The 19,826-nt window shown below is 39.9% G+C and overlaps 1 protein-coding gene across 9 annotated transcripts in view; it reads right to left on the reverse strand.

Annotated features, from left to right (window-relative positions):
- Nucleotides 1-4,690: 4,690 nt before the first annotated feature.
- Nucleotides 4,691-19,826, reverse strand: part of IL1RL1 (interleukin 1 receptor like 1) — a 101,280-nt gene continuing 86,144 nt past the window's right edge. For 7 of the 9 annotated variants that reach the window (XM_031655415.1, XM_009184852.4, XM_009184853.4 and 4 more), the window contains 10 exons: nucleotides 18,843-19,054; nucleotides 18,120-18,330; nucleotides 16,890-17,064; nucleotides 16,334-16,496; nucleotides 14,831-14,902; nucleotides 13,951-14,092; nucleotides 13,713-13,858; nucleotides 9,032-9,178; nucleotides 7,861-8,028; nucleotides 4,691-5,585 (listed from right to left, as the gene is read on the reverse strand). In XM_031655415.1, the coding sequence (XP_031511275.1) occupies nucleotides 5,200-5,585; nucleotides 7,861-8,028; nucleotides 9,032-9,178; nucleotides 13,713-13,858; nucleotides 13,951-14,092; nucleotides 14,831-14,902; nucleotides 16,334-16,496; nucleotides 16,890-17,064; nucleotides 18,120-18,330; nucleotides 18,843-18,903 (1,671 nt within the window). In that variant the 5' untranslated portion in view covers nucleotides 18,904-19,054 and the 3' untranslated portion in view covers nucleotides 4,691-5,199. Of the gene's footprint in view, nucleotides 5,586-6,591; nucleotides 6,883-7,860; nucleotides 8,029-9,031; nucleotides 9,179-13,712; nucleotides 13,859-13,950; nucleotides 14,093-14,830; nucleotides 14,903-16,333; nucleotides 16,497-16,889; nucleotides 17,065-18,119; nucleotides 18,331-18,842; nucleotides 19,055-19,826 lie in introns of those variants that run through there. The other 2 variants (XM_021925136.2, XM_009184859.4) reach the window with 2 other exon arrangements.

The following is a 19,826-nucleotide window of genomic DNA, read 5'->3' on the forward strand; positions in this document are numbered from 1 at the left end:
AATCTAGGATTGTCTGGACAGAGACAGATTTTCACTCTTGTTGCCCAGGCTGGAGTAAGTGCAATGACACAATCTTGGCTCACTGCAACCTCCACCTCCCGGGTTCAAGTGATTCTCCTGCCTCAGCCTCCCAAGGAGCTGGGATTACAGGCATGCACCACCACGTCCGCTTACTTTCGTATTTTTAGTAGAGACGGGGTTTCTCCATGTTGGTCAGGCTGGTCTTGAACTCCCTACCTCAGGTGATCTGCCCGTCTCGGCCTCCTAAAGTGTTGAAATTACAGGCGTGAGTCATGCGCCCGGCCTGTCCGGATAATCTTGACAAAAGCAAATTGAGAGACTTATACTGACTTGAGGGTTTATAATTAGGCAATAGTAATTACGACAATGTGATAATTGCAGAAACATACAATGCAAAATAGAAAGTAGACTAATAGATCCACACATACCTAGTCAATTGATTTTTTAACAATGCACCATGTCAATTCAATGGGAAAAAACAGTCTTTCACAAATGTTGCTGGAACAGCTGGGTACCTCTACAGAAGAAGCAGCAGCAGAAAAAAGAACCTCATCCTTACCTTGTTCTATATACAAGTATTAATTCACCATAGACCATGAACCTAAACATAAAAGCTAGAACCGTAAATATTTCATAAAAATACAGAGAAGACCCTTGGACAGGCAAAAAAAAATTCTTAGCTAGGACACAAAAAAACAATAGCCATTTGGGACAAATTGATTAATTGGATATCACCAAAATTAAAAATGTCTACTAAGCAATGACATCACTTAAAAATGAATACATAACCCTGGAAATATTCTCACTTTACATCTATCTGGCAAAGAACAATACATAAATAATTCCTACACATCAACAATATAAAAAGAAATACAATTTAAATAAGGCAAAAGATTTTGCCTTCATTAAAAAAGATATACGAATAGCCAATGAAAACATGGAAAGGGCTCATCATCATTAGTCGGGGAACTTCAAGTTAAGACCATGGTGATATTCATCTAACACCTGTGAAAATTATTAAAATATAAAGAAACTTGACAACACCAGTTATTGATGAGACAATGAAGCAACAGAGCTCTCATACACAACTGGTGGGAATGTAAAGTAGTACAATTAGTTTGCAAAACAATGTATAAGTTTCCCTGAAAGTTAAATATGCACCTACCAAATGACCACCCTTAAGGGTCAACCAAAAAGAAATAAAAACATAAGTCCACAAGTATGTCCATAGGAGCCATATTCATAATAGCAATAAACAGGAAACAATTCACATATTCATCAACAGGAAATACAAAGGAACAAACTACTGAATCATGCAAAACATGGATGACTCTTAAAAGTATTGTTGAGTAGAAGTAGCCAGACCCAAAGAAATATGACTTTACTGATACGAATATAAAGATACGACAAAACGAATCCGTGGAGTTAGAAATCAAAACAGTGCTTGCCTGGTAGCACGGTGGAACTTTCTGGGGTGATGGAAATATATCTGGGGTGATAATTACACAGGTATGTTCAACAGTCAGAAATCATCAAACTGAACACTTAGGATCAACGTTTTATTGTATGCTATGCAAACTTGATTCAATTCAAAATAATTGATTTTTTTTCTTACAATCACAGTCATTTTCACCATGATTGTGTGGCAGACATTGAACAAGTTTTGGCTACATTTGTTTTATTCACACTATCTTGTATGGCAGAAGTATGTATTACCGTCACGATACAGAGGAGGAAATAAGAGAGGTCAGTGGTGGTGCTGGTGTGAGAATCCAGGTCTTCTGGCAGTTTCCTGACCTCATTATGAGTGCACACCCTGAATCATGAGCCACCGCCGCTGAGAAAGCCCTTGGGGTTCACCTTCTCCATCCCTCTATTTTTCAGTTGCAGAAACTGAGCCCCAGGGAGCTCAGGTGACTTGGGAAGTGGTGTGTAAGTTCAGGAAAAGGACAGTGGAGAAAAGAACTCAGCAACGTCAGAGTTTTCCCCAGGCCAGCCCTATCTGAGGTCTCTGGAGTGCTTCTCTCTTCCCTGCGCATTTTCACAATTCCTCTACACCCCATCAGGGTTAGCAAGGAGTGTGCCTTCCTGGGCTATATACATGGCTCCCATCACACCTTCCTTCTCATCCCTCCCGGAGAGGCACTCAGCACACATTCAGAAAATGTAAACGTTGAATACTTGCAAAGGACCTTATAATATAGATGGTTAAATCATATTTTAAAATAAGACATATGGGGGCAAACTAAAAACAAAGGTATTAGGGAGCCAAGAAAGAGATCGTTACAAAATCCGTGTAATGACGTCCTATATGCCTGCTGTAGAAAAATCTCAAATTTAACTCTGTGTTTTCAAGTAGCTAATGTGAAGAGGAAAACAAATCAATTCCAAAATTTCCTGGGTCCATAAATCAAAACCACACTTGTCATTCTAGGTGGATGTGAGAGTAAAGACACATCCATTCCCGAGAGAGAGACTGGGGAGAATCTATTCTTTAGTGGTCCTCATTGAGAGAAGTCGGAGAATAGAATTAATATGAAAAGAAATACAGTAAAGTTTTGTGATAATAACTATTGCCATTTATTGAATTCTTACTCTGGCCTACATATTTTTTAAACATTTGATTAGCACAGAAATCCAAAGGGTTTTATATCATCATAGTTATTTTACCTACGGAAACTAAGCTTTGGAGAAGTTCAGTACTTTGCTGAAGATCACACAGCTGCTAGGCCTACAGAGGATGGCTTGTTGATTCCAAATACTATGATAGTTAGCCATACAATACCCTTTTCAGTGACCAATATTTTAGTAATTCAACAAAACCAAATGGTAATCTACAGAAGTAAGGTAGCCAGATTTAGCAAATAAAACTACAAGATCCCCAGCCAAAACTGAGTTTGAGGTCTTCAGATGAAAGTTCATTGTCTGAATTCAACTTCAACAGGTGTCCTGATATTTGTTTTTTTTTTTTTTTTTTTTTTTTGGACGGAGTCTCGCTCTGTCGCCCAGGCTGGAGGGCAATGGCGCAATCTCTGCTTACTGCAAGCTCCGCCTCCCGGGTTCACGCCATTCTCCTGCCTCAGCTCCCAAGTAACTGGGACTACAGGCGCCCCGCCACCACACCCGGCTAATTTTTTTTGTATTTTTAGCAGAGACGGGGTTTCACCCTGTTAGCCAGGATGGTCTCGATCTCCTGACCTCGTGATTCGCCCGCCTCGGCCTCCCAAAGTGCTGGGATTACAGGCGTGTCCTGATATTTTAATACAGATTTCCTGTATTTTATCTGGCAACTCAATCTGGGGATACAGATTAAAGGTATAGGTACCTAGACAAATGAGTAACCATAAGGAATCTTCTAGAGATATGATTTCTCTTTGTACGGATTCTGAAAGGTCTTGAATGACGATGATGTTCTCTGTCAACAGTCCAGAGTTCAGTTTTCTTTTGCCAGTGAAATACAGAATCATATACATTATTAAACAGTTCAACTGAGATAAGCGCTCCATCCACTTACAAAATTTGAAGTACCAATAGGATTCCTATCTGAGGGGACACTCGCAGTAGCTCTGGATCCAGTCCTGCAACCCCCAACAGTGTGTGCTTTCCTTCAGTGCTCTGAGTAAAGTGGCCCTGACTGTAAATTAACTCTATTTTGCCAAAACGGTTTTCTCAAAATGCCCTATTACCTTCGTAGAAATGTTACAACAAAATGGTCTCAAATTTGAAAAACATTTTAAAAATAGGAATGTTGCAGAATTTACCAGGGTAGATATTTAAGTTGCATCTGTGTAGTACAACTGGGAGATGGAACACTATGAATATTTTTAAATGTTTTAAAACGTTTCAGTGACATGCCACGTTTTTATTATGATGTTTGCAAAACTCCACATGGTATCATCTCAGCTATAAAAATGATATGTGTAAAACAAATTTTTGTTTGTTTGTTTGTTTTTGAGAGGGCTGTCACTCTGTTGCCCAGGCTGTAGTGCAGTGGCATGATCTCGGCTCACTGCAACCTCCGCTTCCTGGGTTCAATTGATTCTCCTACCTCGGCCTCCCGAGTAGCTGGGATTGCAGGCACGTGCCACCATACCAGGCTGATTTTTGTATTTTTTAGCAGAGACAGGGTTTCACCATATTGGCCAGGCTAGTCTCAACTCCTGACCTCCGGTGATTCACCTGCCTTGGCCTCCCAAACTGCTGGGATTACAGGCATGACCCACCGCAACCAGCCATAAAGTTTTTTTTAAAAAAAGAAAATTTAAATCTTAAAATGATGGACTTATGAGTGATTCTTATTATTTTCTTCTTTTATATTTTCTTTTCTTCCATAATATCCTTCTATCACTTTTATAGGGAGTAAATATTTCTAAATAGAATAAAAGTATATGAAAGGAATTTTAGAATTGAAAAAAGTTTGATCATAACGGCAATGGGGATAAGGTATTCCAACAAAATTAACAATATTGAGATGATGATACTGAGTATCCACTCAAATAAAATATAATAGGCGGGTGCGGTGGCTCATGCCTGTAATCCCAGCACTTTGGGAGGCCGAGGCGGGTGGATCACTTGAGGTCAGGAGTTAGGAGTTTCGGACCAGCCTGACCAACATTTTGAAGCTCCGTCTCTACTAAAAATAAAAAAAAATTAAAAAAAAGAAATACCCCAAAAATTAGCCGGGAGTGAAAAAGGTAGCATGCACCTTTGAGAGAGAGAGATATATATAAAATAAATTCTGGCATGTTGGGAACAAGATTTATGACTGACATTCAGCCTGAGGGAATCAGAATGTTCTTCAAGATGATGTGAAAATCTACTGTCGAATGATTAGTTTGCTCTTCAGATTATTGACAAAGAATCAGGAGCAACAAAGCAAGACAGAGAGAGAGGAAAAGAGAGTAGTGAAAACATCCCACACCACAGTGAAGAGAGTCAAGCAAAAAGGAAAAGGGAAGGGAATGGTGGCTGGAGAATGGGGGAGGATTGAGGAGAAAAAATTCTGGGCATTTTGCATCCACCCAGAATCAGGGAAATGGAAGCAAAGTTACCAGATAAAACCTGAGGCCGGATCCCTTTGACATTCCTACTCCTCACACTTCAGTGCAGGGGCATGGGCCAGCTAGGAGAAGTTAGGAGAGCTTCAAACTCAGATGCCTTTGCACATCACAGCAGGCACTATTGCTTCTGGGCTGCCAAGGAAGTCAAACTGGAGGCCTTTCTGGGCATTTTGCTTGGCACAGGCATTTGGTACCTCACGTGCTTCCAGAATTTGGAATTCAGGGACCGTTTATTGGCAATGTGGTCCTCCCTCCACTTGATGGTGCCCTGCACTTCCATGAGATGCCTGAGAGAGTCCTGAAGCGCTTCAGCCTGCAGCATGTCCAGCTCGCTCAGAGCCTCCATCTCAATAAGAATCACCTTGGAGTCGTTCTGGATGAGGGCACTATGCAGGGCAACTTCCTGCTCGTAGGCAAACTCTTCGCTGTGCGTGATCTGAGGGGTCAGGATGAAAATGTGCCGCCTGCTCTTTCGTATGTTGGTTTCCACTGCAGTGACTACATCTAGTACAAGAAATAGATAAGACTTCCTATCAGTCTAATGCTTGAAACATAAACATCCTGAACATGTAAAAGTCTTATTGTTATAATCTGGTGTGAGATTCTCTGACATCAATCAAGTCACTTATTCATAGAAGTGGAAATATACGTGGATAGAGAACCCATTTTTTTCTTTGTGCTCCTTTCATTTGAGAGAATATCAGCCCCAATGTCCTCTTTTTATTTCCCAGGTAGCTTAGTCTTAACTAAAACAGAGTCCTTCTAGGTAAATGGGAATGTAAAGATATTTAGTCTACTGTTGCATTAGAGACTTAGAATTCTGATTCATTAGATACATATTATCTTCTTAGAATATTTGTTTATATGTTTTAAAATGGCTTAAAAATTTAACTCACATATTTAAAAGCACAAACTCAGGAAGCTCTGCCCCTCAAAATTGACCCAAGTCTCTAGGAAAGTAAGTCCTGACTTCACTTCACCCCCCATTAATCTCTGTTGTAGAAATGGATTTGATCCAGACTAGAAAAATCTTAAGGGACAATAGATCCCCTTTCCCTTTTGGTGTTTATAGAGCATAGACTCCATGGTGATTCCAAATCACTCTGGGTAGACTTAGAAAGAACATGAAATACCCAGTCCTCACTGCAACAGAAGAAAGCACAACCATGAATAAAACAACCCATGATATTCTGACAGACTGGTGTCTGAGGAATTGCAGATGCATGAGGCAGGCCAGCTGAGAAGAGGTGCTCCCAGAGGCAGGAGCACAGCTGCTGCGGAAGCCCCACCTGGAGGGGCAGGTACATGACCACCCTCTGACCTCCTCCCATTGGCTAAACCCAGCCTGGAGCAGAGGACAAGGGTGCAATGGCTTCCATGATGATCAGCCACCCAGGGCCACTGGATGGAGTGGTGATGCAGAAAGGATTTTGGTGGGGCAAATGCAAGATAAGTCTCATGAGAATAAAGATAGCACCTTAGTCAGTCATGAACTTTCCTAAGCAAAGAGTGAAGTTTGGTGTTGTTTTATTGGGTTTCATTTTATTTTGGTTGAGGAAAGATCAGAGGACATGCACTGATGGAGGGAAGTAGAAAACCGTTCCAGATTAGTATGTTGTCACACATTGAAGGCAGCACAAGCTTGAGTGTGAGAGAGCTAGCATCTGGGTTTAGCTGGGGAGAAGTGTAACTAGAACTTAGGTGGATGGACTGAGAAAGAAGAGGTGAAGAGCTTGTGGCCAGATGTGGCACACTGTTGAGCTCACAAACAACAGGAGTCCCTGCAGGTCCTTGAGTACATCTGTAATATGAAAAGAGTGAGAGCATTACTCATTACTTCTATCTGCCTGGGTGGCCAGTGGGAAAATGGGAGAGGAAGAGAGCCTCGAGAGAAGAAGTGCATTATATTCTCCTAAACTGTACCTTTCACCAGTCTCTTGAGCCGTTATTGAGGCTATGAGCATTCCCAGATATTCCAGGGTAAACCAAATTCACCTGTTGTTCATACCTTTACATCTATAGGCATGTGAATTCCTCTTCTTAGTAAGATGAGTTTAAAATGTAAAATGGAACGTTTACTTTATTAGGCTTAGGCCCTTGACATCTGAGCCCCATTTATATTCCAAACCCTTCCTGATCTGTGAGAAATTAGAGAAGAGTTCACAAGGAGGGTCCATAGGTACTGGACATAAATGTATGAAGGGAAGGGAAAATAACTACTGAAATCACAGGAGTTGTGATAAAACTGTCAAAAATATATAAAATTGGGTAGGAATATTAAGGAACAGAAGTTACAATTCTATTTGCTCTGGTGAGAATATAAATTTGCAAATGTTTCACCAACATAAAGAAAGTCATGAAGACTCTCTGAGTCCTTTTAAGGTATTTCAGCTAGTGCCTATGGCTACCAGAACAAAATTCTTCAATGTTTAAGTCCTCTTTCAAATCTTATGGACAGAATTAAGAAGTGGCAGAGTTATCCTGGTGGGGGACCAAGGAAATAAAGTAGGGATGATGGTTTACTAAGTCCTTGAAGGACAGGACTTCTAACTCTGAATTCACACCACCGACATTACTGTGAAGATCTCATCACCGGGACAATGATGGGAGAGGGAAGAGTGAAGGATAAGTGTCTGCTCCTGGATAAATATTTAAAGTTTTGGTCTTAAGGTCTGAGGTAGTAAATGCAATTCCTTATCCAATGCAGGGATAAGGCCACCTAGTTCACAGCCTCTAATAAGCATGAATTTCCGTCCCTAATGTATGTCCATAGCTTTACCTTCTCCAGGTAGCATATCTCTCCCATAAATGCATAAGGTATAGCCACATTTATTTTCAAGAACATCGGGCAGAATCTGGTGGACAAAGTACTCTACACGACTGGCCCCATCTGTACTGGATGTGTAGTTCCGTGGGTAGATAACATAAGCATCATAGAGCTTTCCATCTGAAAATGAAAACAAGAAGTACAACTTCTTACTTGATTCTAAAAATTCTTACTGGACTCTTAGAAGACATTGCTCTCCAAGTTTTATGGCTGTTGGTGAATGCGTGTCATCCTCCAAAATGTTCTAGACTCAAGAGATGTTGACGACCAAACCACTGCCACAAAACATGATCAGGAAATAACAGTCTTCATCCCAAAGTATTTCTCCTTTTTACTGTCACAGACTAAATAACAAAAAAGTGGACAAGAGCCTGTCCAGTGCAGTTAAAACCATTTCATCAATGTTGATTAATAATCTATGAACAAGGGGGCCTTCTGTGCTGGATAGACCTTGGTTTCATCTTTGGTTTCCCCATACTCCCCTGGGGAAGTGAAAAAATGTAAAGTTAATAGTAGCAAGGGCATAGAATCTTTTAAGGGGTCTGAATTTTCCACAAATCAAACCGTTAGCTCCTACTTGAGTCAACTGATTGAAAAATGCAACGTGTATCTGCCTCCAAACGAAAGCATGAGGTTTGCATCTAGCAGGCAGAACTGACTCCTTTCATGAGCATGTTTGTGTGCCTAGGTTAGACTTTACAGATCAGGGTTTCAGGTAGAACACACATGCGTTCTGACGGACCTTTCTAACCTGCTCACATCTGGAAAACAGGAACAATTTTGCTACTGTGTTTAACTTCATAATATCTTACCAATACATTATGAAACTTACACCTTTCTGGGCTTGGGGCAGATTCTGTCACTGGTAACTGAGTAAGAATAGCAATCCTATCGGGGAAGAAATGTGAGCTGTTGAGATGAATCTCAGGACCATGAGGAGTTACAGAGCAGGATGGAAAATGGCCTCTAAGAAAATCCAAAAACACAACTCACTGATAACAGATTAGCAAGCAAAATGGAATCTGGGTTTAGCAGCCTAGCTATTGAAAAATTAATAGACAAGTAACCAACAGTTATTATGTGACTTTTTCTTTGGGTGAAAAACTTGGTATTTGCCACTTACCATTCCTGGTCTTGTAAGGTTTAGCTATGTCCCTCCAGAGCAGAGTAGCCTCAATCCAGAACGTTTTTAGGATGATAACCAGGATATTGATTAGCATTAACAATACACTACATACTGCAATTATGCAGTAGGTGCTTTGATGATCAACTATTCAAAAGAAAGAAAAATGATTATTATTACTACTGAAACAAGATATAATAAACAGATACATGGATGCTGGCTTCCCTTGGGAGTATAAGAATTTCATGTAAGATATACCCACTGAGAATTTTCATGGCTGCTTTAAGTACCAGGACATTCACATTTATTGAGCCTCTACCACATATCAGGCTAAGCATTACAGGGAATTCTCAACGGCAAAAGAGGCACAGAGACACTCGTCAACTTAACTAAGATGGGAGGCAAAAGCATGATTTTTGCTGGCAGAGGATTTTAGAAGGAGAACTTGCTTCATGCAGGACTGGGAAAGGGAGCCTTCCTGGAGGAGGGGGAGGCCTCTGAAAGATGAGTAGGATTCAGGGAGACGCAAAAAAGGAAATGCCCACCTGGGCAAAGAGAATACCATAAGCCTAAGTGCAGAGAGGAAGTGTGTTTTCTGAGGAATTGGAATAACCTAGTTTGGGGAATTGGTGGAAGATATGATTAGGAAGGTTGGTCAGGGCCAGGTTCTGTCCAGACTTGAAACCCCAACTAAGGCAGACTGCCTTATTCTGAAGGTCACAGGAGCATTGGAGCCTTGAGTGGTTTTCCCATGAGATTAATCTGATGGTAGTAGAAAGTTTGTTTCTGTGGAAAGAAACTATGGGCACTCAGAAAAGAATGGAGTGTGGTACTTGGGATGCAAGATGCAGAGGGTTGTAACTCATGCAATAATGAGAAAGGAATAGACAAGGTACCGTCAGGGCATTAAGGAGAAGGCATCGATAGGTCTGAGAGACTTGTTACCTCTAAGGGCTTGGTGGTGTGGGAGACAGAAGAAGAAGCAAGAGTCACCTAAGTGGCTAAAGCATCTTTGATAAAGAACTCAAAAGTCAAATTACTAAGTTCTAGGTCCTACTCATAGCCCATACTTCTCTCATGGTGAACATTACTCAGCCAACACTGAACTTTATCCTAGTACTCCTTGCTTCACAAAATGCAGATGCAACACGCATATGCACTGACGAATGTGAGAAGAATCTCAAATGAGATTTGCTGATATGGTTCATTTCCATCTTAAGTCTCCATGCATGGGCTCCCAGTTCTGAGGCAGAAAAAGCACTGGACCATATTCACAAATTCCTCCACAACCTCTAATAGTTTATCAGCTCTCTCAGTGACCAGCAGTATGAAATCAAGAATTATCAAGGTGATATGACTCAAAGTTGGGGGAAAAATGTGAAAATTGACAAAGAGCTTACTGTCATCAGGTTAAATAATGAAAACTCTGTTAAGTAAATTGTTTCAACAGGATTCCTTTCCAGGTCACTCTGTCTAAAAACCCCAGCTGGATGCCCAGAGGAATATGTACTTCCTGTGGGGAATGCTGGGAAGTAACCATGCCAGTGGCTGGATGCTTCCAAGCAAAAGAAAGATGTTGATCCAAGACATCAAAGGGAGTATTGTAAGTGTGAATTATTTTATAAAAGTATAAGTAATTCAGGTATGTGATGACTAAACATTACTTTCTGTATACACATATAAATAGCAAAATGCTGGCTGTGTTTGAATCCTTGCTCCATAACTGTGGTATCTGGCAAGTTATCCAACTTTCTTTGCCTTTTACTTTGAAGTATTGAGAAAATAAACGAGAAAGTTAAATGTAAAATAAGTAGATGAGTCCTGGTACATAGGAAATAATGAATACATGTGTACTATTATTATTATGAGCATCAAATATGTATTTAGTAATAGTTAATAAAATGGGGGCACAGGCCTTTTAAGTTTTTGCTCTCTTAAATTTCAGAAATAAAAAAGAATTCATCATGACAACTCAACAGCAGTAGTAATAATTTGTGTTTAATTTATACAGGTGCTGAAACAGACTGTAACCATGTTGACTTAAAGAAAAACAGGTGACATACAAATAAGCTAGAAGGAGCAAAATCACTGAACACCTGTAACACGAAAACAATTCCAACACATCGGTAAGCAGGGACATTGATCAATGATAATGTAGCAAAGCAGGAAGACACAAGGGCAGCGTGGGTGGGCAGGCTGGATGGATGGCTGCAGGGTCCACTGGGCCCACCACCACCCCAAGCATGGCCGTCACATAGCACCTTGATGGGGTCCACAGCCTTCCTGAGGTGCCACATTTATCACTGGCAGACACCAGAGACCCACAGAACACTATGGCACTTACAGCCATCTGCATGAGTTATGATTCTGTTTATTTTATGAAAAACTTACAAATCGGGGGTTAAAGTCAAAATTAAAACAAGAAGAACCCCACATACCACTTCAGGCAGAGACCTGCCACGATTATACCATATTGGGGGCCTACTGTCCCCACACCCCAATCCTTTCTCCTCCTGTTGTGCCTCTCTGTGTGTATCTGGATGAATCTGGACCACACTGCACATACGGGTGGGAACTCAGGATTTAACACTTTCTTTGGCTATTTGACAAGTACGTTAAACAATTTCTACATGGTTGTACAGCCCCTGAGGAGTGATGAGTGTAAAAAAATATATTTTTCTCTCTCCTTCCTTTTATACGGGATACAATGCTTCGTATAGCGAACAGGATGCCTTTGCCTGGATATGCGAAGAACAAGTGAGGAAACTGACGAGGGCTCAGGAGTGAAATGCTTGGAAAGCTATTTTCCAAGACAACATTGCATTGTCTTGGACACAACGGAGACACACCAAGGGAGAGAGGAGAAGGATCAGTCCACCTCTGTGGGGGAAGAACTTCATCTCTGATGTTTCGCATTATCTGGGCATGGTGATGATAAGAAGCACAATGACTTGTAGACAGCTTTATTACTGTTTTGAAAACTCTGTAGACAACATATCCCCTTCTTGTGTGCACCCAGGAGGGATCTCTCTCTCCACCCTGCTTTGGCTATTTGTGAAGCCACCAATTATTTATATATAAAAAAGAATGTTACATTTTAAAAGATTATATAGCATCTGAAATTAACCCAATAAAGACTCATCAGTTTCATGTTGTCCTTTTATTGTGTCAAATTATGATGATATCATTAAAATCCTGCTAGATTCAGAAAAAAGCTATAGGGAAGCAATAAACAATTTCACTTTCCAAATGATGGAGAAAGTTATTGAATTTACCAAGCATAAATATAAAAATAGTATTTTGTTGTATAATTAAGCCTTATAGCTAGAGAAGTAGAAATGTACACAAAAAAACATTTGGTATCAATAACTTGGTTGTGCATTCGTTTATTCGGTCAAAAAATATTTAACTGAGCACTGGCTAGCTGCCAGGTATTGCGCTAAGGACCCAAAGATGGTTGAGATGATGTCCCTCCCCTCATGGAGCTTGCAGTCATGTTGAGCAGACTGTCAAACAGATTTTGGCAAGGCAATGTGACCCGTGCTACGATACAAACAGGATGCTACAAGAGTACTTAGAAAGCATGTATACCGCAAACTGAGGGCCAAGAAAAGTTCCCCGGAATAGGTGGTACCTGAATTGTACGGTGAATAACAGAGGCAATAAAGAAATGGGCTGAGCTACCAGACTTCCCATGTGTTCCATGTACCTTAAATACTTTATAAAGTTTAACAGTCATAATGTGTGTGATATGGTTTGGGTCTGTGTTCCTGCCCAAATCTCATGCTGAATGGTAATCCCCAGTATTCAAGGTGGAGCCTGATGGGAGGTGATTGGACCATGGGGGTAAGCTCATCATGAATGGTTTAGCACCATCCCCTTGGTGCTGTCCTTGCAATAGTGAGTGACTTCTTATGAGATCTGGCTGTTTAAGTGCGTCACCTCTCTCTCGCGCACGCCTGCTTTCACCGTTTGAAGTGCCTGCCTTTGTTTTGCCTTCTGTCATGAGTAAAGCTCCTGAGGTGTCCCCAGAAGCAGATGCTGCCATGCTTCCTGCACAGCCTGCAGAACCGTGAGCCAATTAAACCTCTTTTCATAGAAATCACCCAGTCTCAGGCATTTCTTTATACCAGTGCAAGAATGGCCTAACAAGTGTCTTACTATAAAGTAGCACCTAGGATTTTCTCACTGAAATGGCAGTAGTTAGATACTTCCCCTTTTTGTTCACTTTACCACCCTCACTAACAAAATGAGTGTTCATTATGACCAGAAAAAGGTGTAGAAGGAACCACGTTTACAACAGGTAACACAAGTTATAAAAGAGCACAAAAGAACACGTTCAGTTTACTGCTGTTGGTGCATTTTCTTTCACATACAGTGAGACAGAGGGAGTTCATAAAGTTAGAAAACAAGGATGACCAAAGAAGCAGCTGAGTGTTGTAGAGAAACCAACCATAGGAGGCAGTGGGGAAGGAGGAGGAACTTAAGCAGCAGAGAAGCTCCCAGCAAACGGGAACAGTCTACAAAGACCAGATAGCAAACAGCATCCCAAAGAAGAGAAGTACATTTTATGGCACAAGCCATTCCCATTGTCTTGATGGATCTCTCGGAACCACACTCCATTCCGCTTACCCTTGCTACAGAAAGTTCAGGTGACCAAAGTCTCAGAAACACTCCTTACTTGGATTTTTCCTGCTTAGTCTTATGGTGTGCCTTCTCAAGCCATGCAAATTCAGGGCCAGACAGTCGTACCGCAGCAATAAATCCTCTTCCTTTACATCAGCTATTCTTAAAACCATGTTTACACAAGCCAGCCCATTGCTGAAACTAAGAAAGCAACCTGTTACTTGTAATGCCTACTTTGCACCTGCAAACGATGTGCAAGGGGAAGAGGATGGTTCTCTTCCATATAAAAATACCTTTGATTTTGCCCTTCCTCTTGTTGAATTCTTGGTTCACCGAAGTGTGTAATTTTGTTTCCATTAAGCTGCCACTGGACGGCAGCCAAGAACTGAGCGCCTTTTCCAAAACAAGCAGAGCAAGTTAGGTTTGTGTTTTCTCCTAGAGGGGAGTAAGGACATTCACCAATAAAATTAACTTCTGCGACTAGCATTTTATCCCATTTAATGTAAAAAAAAAAAAAAAAAACCTTACTGAACACTTAGTATGCACCCCGCCAGGACCTCCCTCCCTCATCTCTAGCACCTTCCTCTTTCTATGTCCTCTCTTACCTCCTCCCTGCTCCCATTACTTTCATTCACCCAGCTGGGTTTCCCATTCACCCACCTGCATGGGAAACTAACAAGGCCAATGATTCTGGCTTCACCAACCCCACTTTATAAAGGATTTCTAGTAAAAGGATTGCCCTTTACTAGAAATTAGAAGAGTTTCTTTCCAACTGCTCTCTTCCACGTCTTTCTACAGTACTCTCTTCATCTCTCCATAAGCTACCTTTGAATATAAATGTGTTTTACCAGACCTGGCTACCATTGCCCAGAATGGACACTCTGCAGGTTTCCATCCCAAGCTCTGGGATAGAGATGAAGATGAAATTAGATGCATACATGAAAGCACCATGAATTACAACATGCAATAAACAAATGTAAACACTGCAATTGCTGTGTCCTGGTTCCCAATATTAGCAAATGCTTGGGGCAGGTGCTTCCAGGGATGTCACCTCACTTACCCCTCAAGGTTCCCTAGGCTAATTGCCTGACCCCTGCTAAGGGAATTCAGAACAGGGGTCATATGGAAGGATTTTCCAGGCAATATTTACAGCATTCTGATACATTTTCTTACCAATTTCCACTTCCTTTGTTTCATTGTGTGCAGGGGCTCTGATTACAGGAAACAGAGAGAAGCCTTGCTCATCTTAAAGACAAAAAGAAATATAAATATTAGGGGAGCAAAGACAAAAAGAAATATAAATATTAGGGGAGCATTGAATGCTACTCAATGTAAGTTTGTATCTTCATGTTTCTATTCTATTTCATAGCAATGTTTTTCAAATTCTTCAGACAATAACCCATAATGAGACACACACACACACACACACACACACACACACGACACAGAAAAGCATTTAAATAAAGCTTTCTTTTATTACCTATGATGCTTTGTAATATCTGTATTCTCTTTGACATCACTAAAACAAATGCAGGTCCAACCCATAAAACTAATTACATGACCTAGTAATTGTTAGAAAACTATACTTCTACAGAATAAGACTACAGGGAAGATTTCAAAAGACCTCTGAAAACAATAAATGGATGAGTCCACAGATTTGCTCGCAGTTCTCCACTAGGGTGGCCCATCCTCAGGGAACTCTTCCCCGTATGGAATTCTGACTCCTGGGACCACCAGGGCTGAAAGACAGGCAGTGCTTGTGGAGCGCTGCTGCAATCCTCCATCCCTTCATGCTCATTTATTTAAGGACAGTGTGATTAAGGACCACTGTAAGGGTTGATATTAAACAGAAAGAGACGCTAATAGGAATGTGGTCTGGTGATGCTTATTTTGCAGCGGTGCAGTGAAGTATTGGAAAACTCCAAAAAATTGTCTCCAATATTGCTTTGCCCTAAAAAAACTGTCATACGTTAAGGGGCTATTTCATCAACGTGTACAAATCAACTTGCGCTAAGGAGACCCCAGTTATTTACAGATTGATAAGCTATGATCGTGAAGTCTTTCCCTTAAATAGGCTTTTATAAAATTTAAGACAACTTAGAAAACACATTTTTAGAATGAAGTAAACTACTCAAGGCCACTGATGATATTGAAAGTATTTTGCAAACATGGATTAAAATCCATGCAATAACATTTATGTGCACCATAGTATCCCATCATAAAGCCTCTCATTAAACTTTGAATCCAGTGAGTATTACTAAAGAGTAAATTCTTCTCTTTTTAATTTGCAGAAACTCTGAAACCAAACTAGGAAAAAAAAAAAAGTTGGTTTTGCTCTCCAAAATTTGAATGGCAAATTTTGTATTGCCATTCAAAAAAAGTAAGTTAAGTTAGAATTCAGACTGCTTTATCTTTGAAAAATTAAGTAACAAAAAAAGAATCAAGAATAGATGTGGCTTTGAATTAGTAATGTAATTCCCCCTGAAATTTCTTAAATCTTGATAGTGCGTTCAGAAAATCTATTTGCGTCATAGTTCAGAATGTATAAGATAAGATGGAGCAGGAGGAAGTAGAGGGAGGAGGGTGAAGCGCAAGAAACCCAACCAGAAGGGCACAACTGTTCCCACTTTGACTTCTTTCCAGTAGTATTCTACCTCATTAATGTTGGTAGCTCACCCTTGACCGTGAAGGGCCTGGTCGCCGTCACACTATAATTGGCTCCATTTTCACTGTGTATAAATTTACAGGTATAATCACCTGCATCATCAGTCATCACATTATCAATGACCAAAAATGACTTGTGCGCCTTGTACCTTGATCCTTGAAGAGCCTGACAATTCTGAAATGAGAAATTTCGTTTCCTTTTCAGTAATTCTTCACTTTTGTTTATTTATTTATTGACAGAATCTTTGTTGCCCAGGCTGGAGTGAGTGGTGCAATCTGGGCTCACTGTAACCTGTGCCCTCTGGGTTCAAGTGATTTTCGTACCTCAGCCTCCCAAGCAGCTGGGATTACAGGTGTGTGCCACCATGCCCAGCTAATTTTTATATTTTTAGTAGAGATGGAGTTTCTTCATGTTGGCCAGGCTGGTCTCGAACTCCTGGCCTCAAGTGATCTGCCTGCCTTGGCCTCCCAAAGTGCTGGGATTGGAGGCGTGAGCCACTGTGCCTGGCCACTTGTGTCTATTTTAATTGTGTAATTTTCATCTATTTCCTTCCAAATTTCCTCTTACCTTAAACCACTCAAGAGGTGCTGTCCAATTGTAGAGGTCAATTGTAGGACAGTAAATTTTGGAATTTTTTTCTGATCCAGATACGGTTGAATACATCAAATAATCCGGAACGTTGCAATCTGGTTGTTTTTTATATATGGTGACATTCGCATATCCAGTCCTATTGAATGTGGGACTATTAAAATAAATCCGAAAATTAAGAGTCACTTAGCATTGTGAAATAACTTAACCTAAATTTAGCCTTTACTTAATATTGCTTTTCTTCTTAAAAACCATCAATATACATAATGGGTATTTTCTTATTTAAAAATAAACATGAAAATCTAGAGTTTAAATACTTTTTTGTTACATTTGAGCTAAAAACATAGCCCCCATAGTAGCCCTAACAATGACTTCTTTGCCATTTATTCATATACTACATCTGCTGTAACGCTGTAATCCCAGTGTAATAAAGATAACCACTATTTATTGAGAGTTTATTATGTACCAGTAACAATGTTGAGCACTTTTCCCCATTACCTTAGTTTATTTTCACAGTAATGCTTTGAGATGAATTCTATTATTACATTATATGCATTTTACAGAGAAGGAAACTAAAGGGCGGAGAAGTAACTTGCTGACATCGCACAGTTAACTAGTGGCAGAGCATGAATTTGACAGTTGTCTGGCCTCAGACCTAGGCCCTTAACTAATACATCCTGCCTTTTGATGTCATTCATTTGACATTTTGTGTGTGCCAAATACAATCACAAAATCGAAACATTTAACAATTTGTGAACAAGAGTAATTTTTAGGCACACAATCTCATCAGCCTTCTGTGGCTTAACTTGGAGGTTCAAAGCATTGGTCATTGCCCCTTTTCACCTACTAGAGGCCCCGTGAGATGGAAAACATCCAGATTACTATTTTCTGCTCTAGTTTGTTCTTAATTCCAGCCAAATGTAAGCAATTGCTCTCAGTTATCTTGGTCACTAGGAAAGCTAGGTTTTTCTCTCAGTCAGCTACAAATTAATCCCTGCAACTGTAAATCCAAATAGCTCAAAATGAGCTAGACCTCAACCTCTTAGTATTCCTAGAAGTTTATCCAAATCACTTTTATTCAAATCACTTTATAAATTTAACTGTTCCAGAAAAGACTAGGGAAGGAATGAAAGCAAGGGCACCTCAGGCAATCAACCATTCAAGAAAGGGGAGCTGGGTGAAAGAAGATGGGAGCTCTCCGCATAATACCTTCTGACAATGCAGGTATAAATACCGGAATCAGCAACTTCAGCTGGTAGAAACTTAAGAAGTTGGCCTGAGGCAAACACACGATTTCTTTCCTGGGTGGGAATACTTTTGTTTGTTTGTGAGTAATACCAATCCACGATGTAACTAGGTTTTCCTTGTCTAGGGCATCTCACAATTAAAGCCTCATTTTCCAGGCCCCACGATTGTTTACCTGCAAATAAAAGATATAAAGACGATCCTGAAATGATCAAATGAGAAGATCGTAATTCCTAGCCTCTCAATATTTGCTTCCAGGATTAAATTTAGAAGCCAGTCATATACTGTGATACTTTGGGAAAGAATAAGTAACTGATTAAGATCTCTTATGAAATGCTAATGAGTTAATTTGGAGCTAAACCCCTCACAGTTCTCCGGTGGAAAAGCAGTCATACCTATCTAAACAAACTTTGTGTCAGTCAATAAACATCTGCAACACTTCCCATGTGCAGGCACCATGTTACATTCTGCTGCATTTGAATATGTGAAGCCAAACTGATGATACATTCATTACAAAGAATTTCTTCTGAGAGATTTGTAATGAATAATGATCATACAAAAACAATATATTTTTCAGTTTACAATTCAACTGGAACAATTGGAAGCACGCTGCTTAAAACAAGGTGAATGTTCTTGAAATTATTTAATTTATAAAAATGTAAATTATAGTTAAAAGGCAATACTTACTAAACTTCGCTGCTGTGGAATACACGAGAATTGTGAGAATTGCTAAGATCCAAAGCCCCATTCTCTGTTTATCAATCAAGAGCAAGTGTTGGTAACTGGCTGTTGAGATTACTCCAGATGAGTCACTGGCATACGACAGTGAAGGTCACCACACGTGAGGCAGTTGATGACGCTCTCCAAGGCTGAGTTGGGAAGAGTAGCCTATATCTTAACTGAAAAATAAATTAGACAAAACCATAAACAGAATTTTTATCAGCCATGATTTTTACTTTCTCAGCACTACCCAGGAGAATGAATCGATCAACACATATTTCATTAAGTGCAAAGAGATATAACAGCAGGTTTCAGATATGCAGTATTGCACTTATTCCTATAGAAGTTTCAGGTCATATAGCTCTCACAATAATCATGCTATTTCACAATTATCATGCTACTTCACAGTTATATTTTACCAGTCTCATGAGAATGTCCCGAAATAAACTTAATTAAGAAGGAAAGAATATGAGTTTCTATTTTTGAAACAAAACAAAACAAAACAAAAAACATAAAATTCAGTAGATTTAGAAAATACATTGTATCTTGTGAAACCACAGACATCCACACAGGCTGGTGGCAGCATGCTCACAAAAATAATTCACAAACAGACACGTGTGCAAGTAGTCATCACAAAGCAACTTAGGAGTAGCAAAGTCAGAACTAGATTAAAGCATTAGCCAAGCAACTGTCCTATGCTCAACCCCAAACCCTCAAACTTTTGTTCCTGACTCAGCTTGTTCCCAGGAGTCAACAAAGGCTTTCTAAGAATAGTTGAAGGTCTGTGAATAATAATAAATACATTTATTTTTTCTTTCAGAAAAATAATCATTTACTTTCTTACTTCTTTTCTTAAAATATAAGGGGAGGAATAGAAGCAACATAGAAATTTACAAACATAAAGATAAACACAATCATGAATGATGAAGACATTTTTATTACAAATTTTAG

The sequence above is a fragment of the Papio anubis genome, chromosome 14 (assembly GCF_008728515.1).
Source record: "Papio anubis isolate 15944 chromosome 14, Panubis1.0, whole genome shotgun sequence".
NCBI lineage: Eukaryota > Metazoa > Chordata > Mammalia > Primates > Cercopithecidae > Papio > Papio anubis.